General features: G+C 44.9%; 1 protein-coding gene across 1 annotated transcript in view; it reads right to left on the bottom strand.

Annotated features, from left to right (window-relative positions):
- The window catches only part of CLCN1 (chloride voltage-gated channel 1), a 33,159-nt gene extending 15,637 nt beyond the window's left edge, over positions 1–17,522 (bottom strand). The window contains exons 1-9 of the mRNA XM_074948015.1: positions 17,450–17,522; positions 16,866–16,997; positions 16,009–16,137; positions 15,765–15,898; positions 14,112–14,189; positions 9,468–9,546; positions 9,026–9,151; positions 4,480–4,564; positions 916–1,017 (exon numbers count right to left, since the gene is read on the bottom strand). Of these exons, the coding sequence (XP_074804116.1) occupies positions 916–1,017; positions 4,480–4,564; positions 9,026–9,151; positions 9,468–9,546; positions 14,112–14,189; positions 15,765–15,898; positions 16,009–16,137; positions 16,866–16,997; positions 17,450–17,522 (938 nt within the window). The remainder of the gene's footprint in view (positions 1–915; positions 1,018–4,479; positions 4,565–9,025; positions 9,152–9,467; positions 9,547–14,111; positions 14,190–15,764; positions 15,899–16,008; positions 16,138–16,865; positions 16,998–17,449) is intronic.
- Positions 17,523–17,961: the final 439 nt, after the last annotated feature.

Here is a 17,961-nt window from a genome sequence, read left to right as displayed (position 1 = left end):
CTGCCTCATTAATCCAGTTCTTTTGACACTTAAAGGGAAATGTCACTGTTTTCCTTTAACTAGGAGCTCCTCACTACTCAGACCTGAAAATTGCTAGCTGTTGAGGCCACTCAGCAACTCAGAGGGTAAGGCCCTTAAAAATTTTAGGAGGCAATACAATATTTTATTTATTCTTTAAATGAACAATGCTCACTTAAAACACACATGTTGCAGACAGACATGTTTCTTTCTCTGTGTTGGTAATAATAATTTAGGATTTATTAGAGGTGAAAGATATTTCAAAATGTCCTGCACAAATGTCATTATTTTAAAGCTCTTTGTTATCTTTCTTTTTAATATGGCTTTCAGCTGGGACAAAGAACATCAACAGAATCAGTTTCACTGTTTGTTCTCAGGGATGCAATATTTGGGTTGATGTAAGGCAGTGTTTAATTGTTTTTTTAAAAATCACTTTTTCACTGGGATTTTTTTTAACATGGAAACATTTCTGTCAGCCCTAATTTTATAAATGTCTGTTTTACAAAACTGAAATACTGGGTCAGATTTCAACTGGCATTTTCTCTTTGATATATTCTAAAAATAAACTGTGGCTGTTATGAAGAAATTATTGATTTTCTACTTTAAGAACATTTCCTGTCTAACCAGTTATATTTTCTCCTCCTAATAAAAATTGCAGGGGTTGTTAGACTGTCTCTCCTGGACCAAGAAGCCATTTATGGCTTGTAAAGACAAAAGTTCAGCCCAGAAGAGATTTTCTTCCCTGCAGATAAAAATATTTTAACATGAATTAGACTCTTGGGGCCAGATTCTGATACTCTTACTGATGTTGAGTAGCACCTAACTCCACAGGTATTATCCAGTGTCAGGAAGGGTAATGGCCTCTAAGGCAGAGTACTGCTGCTCAAGCACACTCACTATTTGGTGAGAAATTGGCTCAGAGCCGTATGCCGTCGGACACACAGAACCACCTGGCGATTGAGGTAAACGAAAAAGGCTCCAAGGAACCCACAACAGATCCTAAAGTGGAGGAAATGAAATAAAGTAACATGAAGCACAACCCACAAAATGCCATTTATCCACCAGGGAATAAAGTCTAAGTATTTTTCACATATGGATATTCACCTGCCTTTTAAATGGCAACAAATGGGCAGAATCAAAGTTTGCACGTAAGGCTGCGTATCTCAGTCAGAGCAGCCACTTACTGATGTCACTGGGATTTCTGGTAAAGGGATAAAAAACGTATTTGAACTCCCTTCTCCCCCACTTTATATCTTAAACATTCCCATGTCCAAAAGGGGATCCAGAACATGTGTGAGAAGGGGACGCCCAGTCCTGAGTGCCACAGGAACCTTCCAAGGGTGTTCTAGTCTTTTGTCTGCTGCTTTCCAGCTTTTTATTTATTTTTTGGAGGGTGCCATCTGTTACAAAGGCCTCCAAAGATGCTTTCTGGAGGCACACACACCCCACCGCCCCATAGGGAAACCCCACAGTCAGTCTGTGTTACGTTGGTTGCAGGGATCCGGTGCAATGGAGGGGATACCACTTTTGCTCAGCAGTGGGATATAAGACTTGTCAGAGGTTCCACTTGGCATTACCAAGATGGAGACCAACCACACTGCACATCATTGTAGCTATGTGTACGAGCAACTGACTAGTTGCTCAGATACCAGGGTGATGGGCGAGGTTTAAGAAACTATGAGAGTTTGATAGATCCAATGGGGGGATGAAAGAGGGGATCCGGGTCAAGGTGGAGGACCAATCTGGCCAGAAGAATTGAGAAGTCAGATTGGACCAGGAAATACAATCATACAGAGTATACAGAGACTCTGACCCTGATTCAGCAAAGTAATGGTACCACTCATGTGCTTTCAGGAAAGCACATGCTTAAGTGCTTTGCTGAACTGAAGCGTATGTTCCTAATTATTCATTATTTAACCAAAAAGTGTCTCTGTGCTAGCATTTGCCTCTGTACTTCCTGCTGTAATCAGGACCAAGGAATGTAACCTGAGAGACAGGGTTGCGTCTCATTCACCCAATGAAGTTAAAAGGCAACATGCTGGAAACTGGTAAAAGGAAATACTGTTTTCACAGCACATAATTAAGCTGGGGAATTCATTGCCACAAGATATCGTCAAGAACTCACTTTTCATTGCATGCATTTTCAAAATTGATGAATTTTTCATTTCATGAAATTTTCTATCGAATTTTTTATCTTTTTAATTTCCAACTCCGCCATTCCAAATATTATTTTTTATTTCAAAATTGAAAAATGACAAAAAGATACATGTCATTTTGAAAAATTCCAGCCATGTGACTGGCCCCACCAATCAAAACTGGCAATGGGAACAAAAACTACTCACAACCAACCACTGGGCCTCACTGGCTGCACAGGCCACAAAAACCTCTGGCCAAGCTGCACGGGCCACACCTGCCACATCACAAACACCAACAGCCCGACAGAGAAACAAAGACAAAAACACCAGCAACTGAGTGTTTCACATACAGCATCTGTCCATATTTTTCAAAAGAAGAAAAACCCTAATGAGGAAACTTTCACCAAAATGTTCATTTTTAAAATAAAACCATTTTTCAATTAAAAAGAGTTTTGTTCAGAAAATGTTGACCAGCTGCCTTTACTCAAGAGAGAAATATTTTTACAACCAGACCTTTAACCAAGCTCTAAAATATTTTCTGGGTATATCCACAAGGAAAATGTAATCTTACTGCCAACCCCAAGCACTCAAACTCATGAGTCAGGCCCCAAAAAATCTTGAGATTGGCTTAAAAATCATGAGATTTTTAAACAATAAACAGGGGAGCTGTATTTCTTGGCCTTCCAGTTTTGGAGCCTTTGACATGCACTCAGGTGCCTTTTCAAGCTTTTCTTTGAAATCACAATGGCTAGAAACTTACTTTGTTTCAATGAAAGCTGAAATTCTCGTGAAATCACATAACTCCAGGACCTGGTGTTTTAACAGAAGTGCCAAACAGCATAAGAGATGATAAAATCACATGTGTTGTCTACACTATGTTTGTAACATTTGTTCATTTTCTGGTTTTAATAGAAAAGAAATTCCCTTTGGTGGACTCAGGTGTGCTCTCTCTAATCTGACGTGGATTTCTGTGCCCTCCTCCCCACCACCCTGGCACTGAGGGGAGGCGGTGCTCCTCTTAGAACAGTCTTGTACATTTACAAGCCCAGGAAAACAAAATCTGTTCACTCGTGTTGCCTGGACTTGTGTCTTTCTTTGTGCTTCCTGAAAGTGAGGAAAGATGCTGGCTAGAGTGGGGGAAATGCATTTCTAAATGGGTGGAGGATTAGAGCTATGCTGCAATGAGCTTTGTGAGTTCCAAGGTGGCACCTGGCTTCTCCCAGGGGAGGTCGCTGTCTCCCTTTATACCACACCGATTGCTGTGATATTTGACACTCCTTTTCAGCTTCAGAAGGGTTTTTTTAGTGTCCCATCAGTACACCCCTTTCCCAGAGGGGTGGTGCTGGAGAAGAACAGAACTACAGTCTGAGGCAGCTCAAAAGACAGCTGCAGGAGCTGTCACAGTCCTACAGTTTCAAAGTTAAAAAGCAATTTCCCCTTGCCCACCCAAACAAATGGACTCACCTACAGGCAGTAAGTGAGTGGACTTTTGCAAGGCAGCCTTAGAAGCAGGAGAACAAACTGGATGAGTGGGATTTTCAAAAGTGCCTAAGTGACTTTCAGTGGGACTCGTGTTCCTAGCTCACTATGGTATGTCCACACTGTGAGCTGGAGGTGTAAATTCGAGCTTGGGTAGACATATCAGAGCTAGTCCACTACAAATAGAGTGTAGCCACAGTGGCACAGCCAGAGGTGCTGGAACAATTTGTGTAGTGGGGGTGCTGAGAGCCATTGAACCCAACTGTAAACCCTGTATATGATGGAAACCACTTCAGCACCTCTAGTTCCCGCACCGATGGGCATGAGCCGTAGGAGAGGCTAGCTGCCCCCAGTATATGCCTAGCATCTCAAATGAGTACATATGTACTCAAGCAGCTAGCCCCTCCCATCGCTTGTGCCTGCAGCTACACTCCATTTTTAGTGTGCTAGCTCAATCAGAGCTAGCATGGATATATCACCTCATGCTGGAAGGTACACCTCCAGCTTGAATTGCAGACATTAGGTGCTTTTGAAAATTCCACTGCAGTTCTATACCCCCCTAGAATGGATTTGGGTGCAGCCTCCCAAAAGAAGGTGAAGAACCTGAACTGGATTTCTGCACTCTTTGAATGGGCTCTGGGCTCAGACCCTGTGAGCAGTCAAAGAACTGGGACTGGGTTTCCATGCTCATTCAAACGTGGTTGTTCTGCAATATCTCTAAGGGCAAGCCTCCAGAAAGAGTCCTATGGTCTAAACAGATTGTCATTCCATTTTATGTGAAGATTTGCAATGGGGTCAGCTTGATATCAGTTTAGCACTGCAATTTGTTGAGTCCCTTTGGACTTACCCTATCACAGCAAAGGCTGGCAGCTCCTGCAGATCAAAGGGGAAATCCATTCGAAAGTTAGTTCTGAACAGGGCCGTGATGGTGACTGCGTGAGAGAAGAGAGAGCAAGAGACGGGAAGGGGGGGAAAAGGGTGAGAAAGTCCAGTCCGCATACTGAATGAGAATATGAGATAGGATCTGTGGGGAAATAGCAGCATGGGCTTGTGTAATTAAAGACTGCATGGCAAAGCACACGCCAAATTAAGTGTGTGCAGACAGCTTTAACTTGGTGCAAACCCTTAATGTTCTTTTAATTTGTGTGGAGATGTAGGGTAGAGGGTTAATGGAAATGATGTACATTCAATCTAACCTCAGTTTGTCAAAGTTTTCTGCTTGGGAATAGTTTCTTATCCTCAGAAGATAAATGGGATTTTTCCTTTCTATTCACTGTATCTCAGTCAGCCCCTGATAAGATCATCCCTGTCACAAATTGACAAGATCACCTCATGGGGACAAAGCTGGGCTCCTCTCTGGGAACTGCATTTACCCAGTTCTCATAAAAGGTACAGAAGGAATTATCACAGTCATAGAAATCAAAGATGGAAGAGACCAATTAGGTCACATCTTATCCATCAGCCCCTTCCTACCCTTCTGCTCCCCCATCCTCACTGTGTTCCACTCTAGTTTTAAATGACTCAAGTGATGGGGTTACCACCTCTTCCCTTGGAGGCACCTACCCAAGAGTTAAAACTATAAACATCTATATACTAATGCAAGACGTTCAAAAGCTAAAATCAGTGAACTAAGAAGGTCTTGCAGCAGATGAGGATTTTAATACAATAGGCTTTACGGAAACGTGTTGGAATGACAAAAATTCATGTGATACTGCAATATCTGATTATAAACTATACAGGAAAGGCAAACTAGGCTGAAGAGGTGGGGGAGTAGCTTTGTGTCTGAAGGTTTCCATAGAATATGGTGAGATACAAATGTAGAGTGGACAGAACCACACAGCTAAATCTCTAGGGATACAAATTCCAAGATGTAAGAATGTACTACTGGCCTCCAGATCAAGCAAAGGAAATTGAGTACACAATGTGGAGAGAGATCAGAGGCAGGAAAACCTAATAAATGGTGATAATGGGGGGACTTTAGCTACCTAAATATAAACTGGTCAAACAGCACAACATGACCAAATTTAGAGAAACAATTTCTTGACACTGGGGTGATTGCTTCTGGGAACAGCTAGTTCTAGACCACAAGTGAAGAGAGGTTATTCTCAGCTTACTCTTATGAAACAGAGTTGCTAATTCAAGAAGTGACAGTAGATGAGTCACTAAGGGCATGTCTACACTTACCTCCGGAGCGATCGATCCAGCAGGGGTCAATTTAAATCAACCACCGAGCGCTCTCCCGTCCACTCCAGTACTCCACCGGAGCAAGAAGCATAGGCAGAGTCGACAGGGGAGCGTCAGCAGTCAACCTACTGCAGTGAAGACACCGCAGTAAGTAGATCTAAGTATGCCGACTTCAGCTACATTATTCACGTAGCTGAAGTTGCATAACTTAGATTGATTCTCCCCCTCCCCCCACAGTGTAGACCAGGCCTAAGTAACAGTGACCACAGTATAATAAGGCTCAACATCCCAGCGGCAAGTAAGGTACCAAAAAGTGACACTATACTTTAAAAAGGGACACTTCAATAAATGAAATGGTTAGTCAAAAGGCCCTAAAGTTGAAAGCAAAGGAGGTAAAAGCCCTCCAGGTGGAATGGATGCAATTTAAAGAAACATTAGTACTCTCAGAAGACATGTGCACCATTGAACAAAAAGACAACCAGGAAGGCAAGGAGTAAACAAATATAGCTTCAGGCAAGGCTTGAGAGCCTATTCAAGCCAAACAAAAATCCTTCAAAATTTGAAAATCTGACCCTAGTGAAGCCAGTAAACAGGAAAACAAACTATAGCAGGCATTAAGTGGGAGGGAAATTAGAAGGGCTAAAATGGAGTTTGAAGAGCAAATAGCTGAAGGTGTAAAAACAAGTATATGGGAAGCAGAAAACTGGAGAAAGAATTGGTGGGTCCCTTGGATCACCCCCAGGAGTTAAAGGAAGAAATTAAGGAAGATAAGGACTTGGCTGAGAAGGTAAGATGCATCTGTCTTTGCTGCTGAGAGTGTTGGGGAGATTCTGATCTTCTCTTTCCTAGCATTAGAGATGAGGTCTCAGAGATTGAGGTGTCAGAGAAGAGGTGCTGGAACAAACTGATAATTTCAAAGGCAATAAATCACCAGGCTTAGATGGTTACACCCAAGAGTTCTGAAATAGTTTAAAGATAAAGTAGATGAGTTGTTAATAAAAAATACACTCTCTCTCATTAACAACAGCCACTGCTTCCAAAGATTGGAGAGTAGCAAATGTACCTATATTTAAAAAAGGTTCTAGAGGTGCTCTGGGGAATGACAACCCAGTGAGCCTCAGATCCATAAACTGGTTGAAATGATCATTAAAAACAATAACAAAGTTTATGATCTGACAGAGTGTAACCTGCATGGATTCTACAAAGGCAAGTCATGTCTCATTGATCTCTTAGAATTCTTGGAACATGTCAGTAAAGTAGGGGCCGGTTGACATAATTTATTTAGTCCCGCACAAGATGGTAAGAGGCGAAGTGTTCTCATGGAGAAAAAACTGGCTATGAGACTGAAAGCAAAGTGTAGGAGTAAAGGGTCCATTTTCATCATGGCTAAAGATTAACAGTGGGGGCCACAAGGTTCTGTAATAGGTTCTGTGCAGTTTAATATATTAATGATCTGGAAAAGAGGGTGAGTAATAAAGTAGCAGAATCTGAAGATGAGAGTTATTTGGGTTAGTCAGGACCAACGAGGCCTGGGAGGAACTTCAGAGAGACCTAAACACACTAGGGGAATGAGCAACATGGTGGCAAATGAAATTCAGTGTGGATTAATGCAAAGTAACACACAGTGGAGGGAAAAATTTAAGCTGATGTACAGTGTAGGGTTCTAAATTAACTGTATTAACTCAGGAAGGGGACCCAGGTCTCATAGACAGCAGTGGTGACCTTTCCTCAATGTGCAGCTGAAATCAAAAAAACAAACAAGATGCTAGAATGCATAAGGAATGGGATGGAGAATGATATGGAGAACATTATAATGCCTTGATAGAAATCATGGTACAGCTTCATCTGGATTGTGTTTTCAGCACGGGTCACCTCATCTCCAAAGGATATTAAAGAGCTAGAGGGGGCTCAGAGAAGAGCAATGAGAATGATTGAGGACCTGGAAAAATTCTTGTATGAAGAGAGATTGAAAAGATTGGGACTGTTATCTTAGAAAGGAGACAAATAACAGGGGACATGATAAAAGTCTATGACTGGTCTAGAGACGGTAGAGCAAGAACTTCTATGCTCCTTGTCACTTAACACAACAACAAGGCGACATTCAATGACACTGAAAGGTGGAAAATTCAGAACTACAAAAGGAAATACTTTCCCACCCAACATGGGATTACACTGTGGAAATCACTGCCCCAGGAAGTAGTTGCAGCCAAGCACCTAGTAAGATTCAGAAAGAGACTGGACAAGATTAACAAGAATATCCAGGGTTATCATAGTTAATGACAGTGAGTATTGGAAGGGATGTTAAACCCCATGTTTCAGGCCCTAATTTAGTCTCTAACTACTAGGGACTAGGATGAGGCCTAATGTGGGGGGGCAGATCTGCATACTGCAGTGCTCTTATACCTTCATCTGAAGCGGTTGGTCCTGGCTACTGTCAGAGATGGGACACTGGACTAGATGGACCATGCACAGTTTAACAGCCCCTCAACATTAGAAGATATTTTCCTCATATCCAGCTACTTAATCTCTCTCTGTCTCCATTACTGCAATATCTGAAACTTTCCCTTTACCTCCCTGCACCATCCTGAACAAGCCTCACCCCCTGTGGTGTTTGTGTCTGCATGAGAATGCATTTACCCTCTTCTGCTACCTGTAGAGTTATTTTGTCCTTTTTCATCATCATTAACCAGTATATTTTGCTCTTTCAATCTTTCCTCATAAATCAGTCCTTCCAGCCTCCAATCAGTTGGTTATTGCACTTGTCTGAATTCCCTCCAATTTGTTACCTTTCTGCTTGACAGGTACCCAACTGGAGCACAGCATTCCCAGTGTGAGGCTGCAAATACTGTCACCTCCCTGCTCTGGGATGGCATGCCTCTGTGTATGCAGCCCCACATTACATTGACCAACTGTGAATTCTCACCTCAAGAATCCTCCCAGTTCTTGGGCACTCATGTATCCGCATGGTGAATTTTTTGGGTAACCCCAGACACACCTAGGCCTCAGAGGAATCGGGGAGTTAGCTAATTTGTGACAAAAGTTTGCTACTCTCCTGCTTCCTTCCCTGTCTTTGCCTGTTATGTATGCAAGGAAAATGGTGGAGGAAATGTCACATCCCCACTGTATTTCTAGATTTGGGGAAAAATTGGAGATGAAGTAGATAATAGAGGCCTATGCACCAGACACAGAGGTCATGGTTCTAGCCTTACCTGCATCCTTGTTCCACACGGCGAGCACTCGGAAGATGAAGGCACTGAATGTGGCTGCGAAGAAACCACGCCAGTAATTGCGCACGGCAAAGTAGGTGGAAGTGACCTCAATGCTGAAGAGCACCCCTAGAGAAAACAGAGATGTTATCACCTGGACATATACTGAAAATCTCCCCAGAACGTCTAGAATCCCGTCCAGCCATCCTTGGCCACTGCTCCCATCAAGTTTGGATCAAAAAGAGTTTGCAAAGAAGGCTGAGTTGAAGGGATGGCAAAAGTGAGAGGGCAGAGTCTCTTGCTGATGGAGGGTGTCTCTCTGTGGGGAGGACATAACAGGGAATCAGTGTGTGTGAGGCTGAAACTATAGGGAATGGTCATTGAATTGGGGGTCGGGGATGAAGGTATCCTGAGGAAAGGCAGAGGAAGGGGAGCAGCCACTTGCCTCCAAGTGGTGTCCCGAAGCAGCAGCCAACCCCCACAGCACAGCCCACAGTTAGGACATCAGTGTAATAATACGGCTGCTACTGGTGGAAGAGACAGAAGAGAGACAGACAGACAGAAGACAAGAGGAAAGAAAAGGGAGAGTGAGTGACAAAATTAGACCAAGTGTCACAGCTTGTCACCAACCCGCTATCACTAATGCTTGTGGGGTGTATGTCCATAATCTCTCTCTCATTCCTCCCTCCTGGACACCTCCAAAATATCCAAAGGGGCTGAGGTAAAATTGGGTCTGGAATAAGGCATAGGCACTAGTCAAGTGATGAGGGCACAGTCTCAGCTCTCATTGAAGTACATGTATTTCTAGCCCTCATGGTTGTGAAAAATGCCCCAGCCAGGAATTCTGTGTTGTGGGGACTCTCACAGCAGCCACTTCATCATGACTGCTGGTGTGGTGTCAGCGGAGGCCCCATATGCAGACCAGTGGGAGCTAAGTCCTTCCTCCTCCAGTGCAGAGGCAACGCGTGGGGGAGCATGGGTGGGGGTCTCAAATGCAGGCAGGGAAGGAGAGGGACTCTATCCTCCTCTCCCTGTGCCTCTCCCCCACCCCACCCCCTGGCATGTTCAGCCTCTCTCCCTGGCAGCCAGGCAGGGAGTGGGACGGAGCTGCAGCTGCCAGGGAGAGCAGCCAAACATGCACTGGAGCGGCGCAGAGAGCCCACCCCCTCACAGATAATGTGGAATGGGGAGAGTGCTGTGGCCCTGGGCTGGGTTCAGGGCAGGAGGGGTCACTAGGCAGGGAAGACATGTGGGGCGATCATGTGTCCTCATATTTACCTTGTGCCCCTCCAGTATGGGGAGGCACCAGTCATGTATTGCCTGTCTGAAGAAAGGGGGTGATGGTCTAGAGACAGGGGAGGCCCCAGTTTTCCCAAAGAGGAGTGCTGGTGGGTCAAACACCAATTCAGCAGACCGCTCTTGTGCGGATGGTCCCTGACACCCCAAGGAGGGTAGAGGCCATAGCTATAGCGCAGGAGCAAGGCCCAGGGGTACCCCCAAGTGGGGAAAAGCCTAGGGACCCATCTTGATTTAATCTTGCCCTGTGGGAACCCCTGAAATCCACTGCTTAAAAATGAAGAGAGAGGAACACACCATTCCGTGGTAAAATATATATCAAACAGGAAAATACCTCAGAACAAATCCATCCAAACAGGAAATAACATTAAACATATATCTGAACAGGAAATAACCTCAAAAGGAGCTAGCTAGGACAAGAAATGACCTCTACTTGCTACCGTGGCAGAAACAGGAAGCTAAATCACGGTTAGGGCCAGAAAAGCCATTATGAAAACATGGTATCTGGGTATCTCTGCATTTATTTGCCACACCTTCAAGGCTGGTGGGCCCAATCAGTTGGTGAGTCTGGAAGAAGGTTTCATCTCACTGCTGCTAGCACCCCAGCTCATTCCAGCAGTGTTTGCTTTGTGCATGCATATCTCTGATAAGCAGTGAGGTTCCCACAATTAGAGCAGACACAATGAGCTTGGCAAAAGCCAAATTAAATGCCTTTTGCTCCTTCTGTGAGTCTATCAGCTCCACATATGGAGTTTGGGGGGCCAGGAGACTATGGGAAGAGATTCTCCTGTGGTATATCTATCTTTGTAATTGCTATGTGCAACTCCTGTTTCCTTTGTGCTGCAGTTCTGCATGTCCAGGAATCTGCTGTTTGCTGGGGTGGCTACCATTTTTGTAAGGTGGATTTTCTGCAGCCTGTTGCAAAGGAGAGACACACATTGGACTGTCCCATGGAGAGGCCACTTTCTTTTGTTTTTGTTTTGCTTTCTTTTACCACCTCCCCACAAAAATATTCCTATGGGAAGCACTGGATTCCTCCTCAGGTATTGTCACTGTTGGGCTGTGGTACCCCCGCCCCTTCTAGGGATTGGACAGCACACTCAGTGGCCAGCACTAGAGTTGCTCCACACACCATGCTCACATTCTGCGTGAGCAATGGAGGATTCTTTACTAAGGTTTGGAGACAAGAAAGAGTCCATGTACACTAGGTGCAAGGCTTAAACATGTATATTAATGGATGTTGCAGTCCAGTAGAGAGGTAATGGGCTGCCCACAGGGGTTAAAGTGAAGTGGGGTGGGGGCATTTCTCCCCCTCCTCTGCTAAATGTGGAGGGAGCTCCCCCTCTTCCCCCTGGCTTGGGTAAGCAGTGCCCCTTCACAACTCACCCTGCTTCTTGGCTGATGCTGTAAGAGAGCCCTCTGCTGTTTTAATCTCCTTTAACCCCTAGTTGCTCCTCTAGTCCATCCCTCTCTTGGAGGTAATTAAGAGTTGGCCTGCAGACCCCACTGGCCCATCATCTGGTGGGAGCCCCTTTGCACTGTTCTCTTGTCATCCAGATAGGGAGAGTCTCATGCCTCGTGTTTGTAGAGGGCTCCTCCTGTGTGGTGTTGCTGGCCCTCAGCCAGTCACATCCTGCTTCTCTGCTAGACACCTGGCTCTCATCCAGCCTCCTTGTTGCAGCTCTCAGGCTGCCTGCTATCTAGCCTTCCCTCTGAAGCCAACATCAAGCTGCCTCCGTCCTGCTGCTCCATTCTCACACACATACCTCTGTCTCTTTCCCTTAGAAGGATCCCCTGCCCTCTGGATGTCAGGTCTGTTACCAGTCTGCTAAGCATTCAGAAGCCCTGTATTGGCTAGATGCTTAACTGGCTGCTTTTTGTTTGTGGCAAACAGTAATGAAATGAACTCTTTCGGATGGCCTGAGCCAAGACTGGGCTACAGTTTATTACTCCCCTCACTCACTCCATCTAAAGACAGGAAGTGAAGTATTTGTCTCAAGGAAATAACACAGTATTTGAACAACCATCAAACTGTGAATACCCTCAAAATTACCCTGGGCACAGCGTCCAAGTGATCGGAGTAGTGCCTTGGGGTGGGGTGGGCACACTCAGACACCTGCTCAGGACTAATCAAAAGGAAAACATTCTATGACAAATGATCTATGTATCAGTTTTCTCCCTCTTGACTGGAGGCTGTTGCACCTTGTGTACTGTTGCCCTGGGCCTTGCCCATCTAGCTGAACAATAGATATATCTCTATATCTCTGTCATATGTGTTATTTAAGAGAGTGACTCTGATTCAGAAGCAAAGATGTGAGTGATTAACACTCACATTTCTCTCCAAAGCCATATTATTCTCTAGCTTACTGATAAAGAATTTATTTTGTGCACTAAAAATATAACTTCCTGTTCATGAGTATTATCACTTGCTGCCCATGAGTGATGTCACTCCCCGCCACTAGTGTTTTTTGGTCCTTCCTCTCTATTGTGGAAGGTGGTCTTCACTGATTGTGCAGGCAGACCCATCTTTGGAGGTTCGGCCTGATACGTGGGGACTAAATAGGCTCAGCCATTAGTGATGACACTTCCTGCCCAAATGTCACTTCCTCTATGGCATTCCCCCCCCCACTTCCCCCCGCCTTGCCTTCCATCCTCCATGATTACATGAAAAAAGAAATAACATTTCACCACAGAACTGGAAAGGAGGTAAGTCTGTGCAGAACTTGTTTTCATGTAGGAGATTCACAGTGAGACAGTTGAGGTGATGTATACAAACTGTTGTATATAAGAATACACTTGCCTCCGAGAGGAGCCCCGAAGCAACATCCAACTCCAACCGCGCAAGCCGCCACCAGGAGTTCGAGCTGCCTGTACACATTCTGGAACAGAGAGCCCAGCCAGAGAAGGGCATGCCAGGGTTAGAGGGAGCACAGCCACAGGGTTAGTCCCCCCATCCTCCAAAATGAAGCAACAGCCAGCAGCAAATGCAGATGTCTCTGCTATGGTGAGCCGGGCTCTACACATTGCCAGTCTTTAGTACAGTAAGCTTGTCTCTAATATGGAGATCTGGCCACTAAGCACAGCCAAGGTCTACTGTACTGCTGTGATGTGGTGCCTGCATGCCACCAATCTACTCTTGTGCACCAGTCTCTATACAGATCTGGTCTATATAAACAACTGCTGTAGTTATCTTATATTACACAGCCAGTCTCTGCAGGGAGCCAGTCTGCACAAGCTGTTTCTATTACAGTGAGTCAGTCTCCCTATATAGCATATAGTTAGCCTCTAGGGACACTGCCAGTCTTAATAAACAGCTCATTACTACAATGATCTTTTTACTGTAAAGCTCATCACTACAGCAGATATATAGACCACTCCTATGATTAGCAGTGCTCTGTGCATGCACATTCTAAGACAAACTGGTCTTTATGCAAAGCTATTTGGCAAGTCTTTATGCATAGAGGGTGACTACAATGAGGCAGCTTATGGCTTCAGCACTATCAGAATCCAGACTTGCCAGATCATATTCCTAGCCAGTCTGTTCTGTAACTTAGTATGCCACATACCAGGCCAGTACTTATAACTTACTGGACTGTATACCTGGCCACTGTCCATAATCCTGGCCAGTGCATGTAATGTACTGGTCTGTAACACCTTGGTGAACTGACTGCATTCCCTGTACCAATATCCTGCCCCCTCCCCCTGCTATGCCCTCCTCCAGAGAAGAAATCATGTTGCCTCTCCCAGGAGATGGAGAGTTCAGGACAAGTGTACGCAGAAACCTGTGCCTTACCTCATACATGCCACAGAAGATTGACATGAACTTGCTGAGCACAGCAGCACAGATGCTGGCAATGTGCACGAAGGGACCCTGTCAGAGAAGAGAAGGGAAAAGATGATGAGGAAAGAGGGTCAGTGCATTGTGCAACTGACATGGATTTAATAAACACAGAAGTTGGCGCACGCTCTCCTCTCTCTCTCTCTCTCTGGTCATCTCTGTCTCTCTCCCCCCACCTCTCCCCTCTTTCTCTCAGGTAGGAAATCACTGATTTGAAGGTATCTCAGCATCTTCCTGACAGGTTTGGTCACAGAGACCCCCCTTGGGACTGTCACCTGATGTGCTGAGATTACCTCTGAGCCCATTTTCCCTGCCAGCTTGGGACTCCAAAACCCTGCCTTGTTGAGCCAGACACACTAGCCTCCTGCAACACAGACCCAGGACTGGTCCCAAAGCTGCAGACTTTAACCAAAAACTGCTCAGCAGGTCATCTATCTCCAGCACCCAGACACCCAGTTCCCAATGGGATCCAAACCCCAAATACATCCATTTTACTCTGTATAAAGCTTATACAAGATAAACTCATAAATTGTCCACCCTCTATAACACTGATAGAGAGGTATGCACAGCTGTTTGCTCCCCCAGGTATTAATCACTTACTCTGGGTTAATTAATAAACAAAAGTGATTGTATTCACTATAAAAAGTAGGATTTAAGTAGATTCAAATAATAACAGACAGAACAAAATAAGTTACCAAATAAAATAAAGCAAAAACACGCAAGTCTAAGCCTAATACATTAAGAAACTGATTACAGATAATATCTCACCCTCAGAGATGTTCCAATAAGCTTCTTTCACAGACTAGACTCCTTCCTAGTCTGGGCCCAATCCTTTCCCCGGTACAGTCCTTGTTAGTTCCAGCTCAGGTGGTAACTAGGGGTTTTCTCATGACTGCAGCCTCCTTTGTTCTCTTCCACCCCCTTTTATAGCTTTGGCACAAGGCGGGAATCTTTTGTCTCTCTGGGTCCCCACCCCTCCTTCTAAATGGAAAAGCACCAGGTTTAAGATGGAGTCCACCATTCTTCCTGGGCTGGCTTACAGGAACACAGGAAGGCTTGCAAGTAAACAGAGCCATTTACAACCAATTGTTCTAGTCAATGGGAGCCATCAAGATTCTAAACGATCATCAATGGCCCACACTTTGCATAATTACAATAGGACCTCAGAGTTATACTTTATATTTCTAGCTTCAGATACAAGAATGATACATGCATACAAATAGGATGAACACACTCAGTAGATTTTAAGCTCTGTAATGATACCTTACAAGAGACCTTTTGCATAAAGCATATTCCAGTTACATCATATTTACACTCTTAAGCATATTTCCATACATCATTATGGAGTGCAATGTCACACTTCCTTTAACCCTTTCTCTAGCAAACCTTTTACAGAGTCAGGAAAATGACCAATGGGAGGTCAATGCTGTAGGGAAGTTCAGAAACAAAAGCAGAGCGGGGGGTGGAGGGAGAAATGGCCCCTTGTCCATAAAGATAAGATATTTATAGCCCCTTCCTCCCCAGGGCTTCACAGTACCCAAAGAGACACCTATACCTGTCTCCCCCTCCCTGGCCATTACTCCACACAAACACAACAGCAACACTCACCTCTTTCCCTATAGGCATGCCACTCCCCAGCCCAGCTGTCAGGCCTACGACTTTGGCCACAAAAGCTTTGAGCGTGAGGTATTCCTTGAGGACCACTCCCCGCATGATTGTTTTCAGCTCAGGAATCCCAGACCCTGAAAAAAACCAGACCAGAGAATGAATAAATAAGCCATAGAAACAAGGAACATGCCATACAGAAAAAGAGACAGACAAAGGCAGATCTTCCCTTGCCCCCTGCTCTCACCAACAGCCTGTGGGGAGACAAGGTGGCAGAAGACAGCAGCAAAGAGGATGAGGATGAGGGGGTAGGTGACCCAGGCCAGGTACTGCATAGGGACACTCGGGTGCAGCTCCTTGTACATCCACTTGTAAGCTGTGGGCAGACAGAGCAGGAGTCAGCGAGAGCAGTACCTCCCCAAAGGGGCTGATGAGCATCAAACAAACCCAGCTCAAAATCAGGATAGCCCAACCGAGAACAATCCAACCACGTTCAGGACTGAACCCCTCAGCAGAAAGGGTCCTGCCAGCAGAGAGCAAGTGTCACAGGGAGCAGTGTGTATTAGGGGGATATGAAACACAAGGCTGAATGAACCTGAAGACTGAATTCACCCCAGTATAAAGAGGACGTGGGGACTGGATTAGAGGAGCTGTGTGTACGTATGTATCTTTAGGGGAGAAATATAATATTAAATTAACACGACTTCATGGTCAAGCCATACCATTCTACCTTGGCCTGTAACTGTTAAATATCCTAAGCTAAGCAGAGGATGTCTGGCCTATATTTTGAGGAGCAACTTCCAAATAAAATGAATGTTCTGCAAGATCTAGTGTGACTCTTTAGAAGAGGATACTCTCCCCTCTAGGTCACTACTGATCCCAGTGCCCCAGTGTGGTGCGAGAAAAGCTGTACTCAGGGAGTGGTGTGGGTAACAAACTAGGGGATATTCTGCCCTGGGAGTTAGTACTGACCCCAATGGCACTATGGGGCAATGTGCTGCAGGGAGCTGGTGCTGAAGGATGAGGAACATGAGACATTAGGCATAGAAGTGAATTGTTCATGTGATTTATGAGGCAGTTTCATAGCACCTGAATGGGACCCACCCTGCAGGCTCTTGGCGCTGGCATAATCCATTCCCCAGCTCACCAGCGCCATGACCAGACCCAACAGAACCAGGAATATCCAGTCTTCTCCAAGCTTCTTGGTAACATATTTCTGAATGTGTCTAGCACAGTCTGTGGATGAGAAAAAGTCTTGAGACAAGAGGGTAAGCCAGGGAGGGTCAAGAAATATTGAGGAAGCCCCCTGTCTGTCTCTTCTTTCCCTTATTGAGGATGGCAAGATAGCAGTGTGACATTCTATACCTTGGGGGAGCACCGTGTAACCCCTATATTCCTCATTTATATATAATTGTGATCTTGCATATAAAGCAAGCCATGTGAGGTACCAGGGGAAAGGTTATAATCTGCTGAAAGTCATTTTTCTATCCAAATATGTATATCATTAATGCCTATGAAGTTGTGAGATTGTGTATGGTTGTCACTAAACCATGCTGTAAGTTGGGGGATCAGCCAGATATTAGCTCCCCAGAGGCAACAGCAAGGAAAATAACCAATGTCCGGGTGGGATGTCGAACAACCCATCAACAACCATTGTCCAGCAAGGGAGCTACAATTCAATGACTCACCTGAATGAATCATGAGGCCACACCAGGGGAATTGCTCAACCTTGCCTGGAAACTCAGCAATGTCCCCAGACATGCCTGGACTTGTGCTCCCCAAGTACATGGGACTGAGGGTATAAAACAGAACACAGTGGCCACATGCTGGGCCTTTCCCCTGCCCCCACCTATGCTGCAAGCAACAAGGACACTCTGAAGACTCCAACTGAGGGGACTGGCCCAGATTTCAAGGGTGAAATCTGTATACTAGGGACTGCAATATCCAGTGGGGTGAGAAAAACTGCTTAATCTATATGTTGCCGAGTCTAATAGGGTTGAAAGTTTAGACAGCGTGCTTATATTTTATTTCTTTTAGTAACTAACTCTGACTATTTGCCTGTCACTTAATAACACTTAAAATTTATCTTTTGTAGTAAATAAATTTGTTTAACTGTTTATCTTTACCAGCAAGTTTGTATGAAGTGTGTGGTAAATCTGCTTAGGTTTTGCAAAGGCTGGTGTATATCCACTTTCCATTG

The sequence above is a fragment of the Natator depressus genome, chromosome 1 (assembly GCF_965152275.1).
Source record: "Natator depressus isolate rNatDep1 chromosome 1, rNatDep2.hap1, whole genome shotgun sequence".
Lineage (NCBI taxonomy): Eukaryota > Metazoa > Chordata > Testudines > Cheloniidae > Natator > Natator depressus.
Note: the sequence above shows the minus strand (reverse complement) of the source record. Positions and strands in the feature narration are given on the sequence as shown.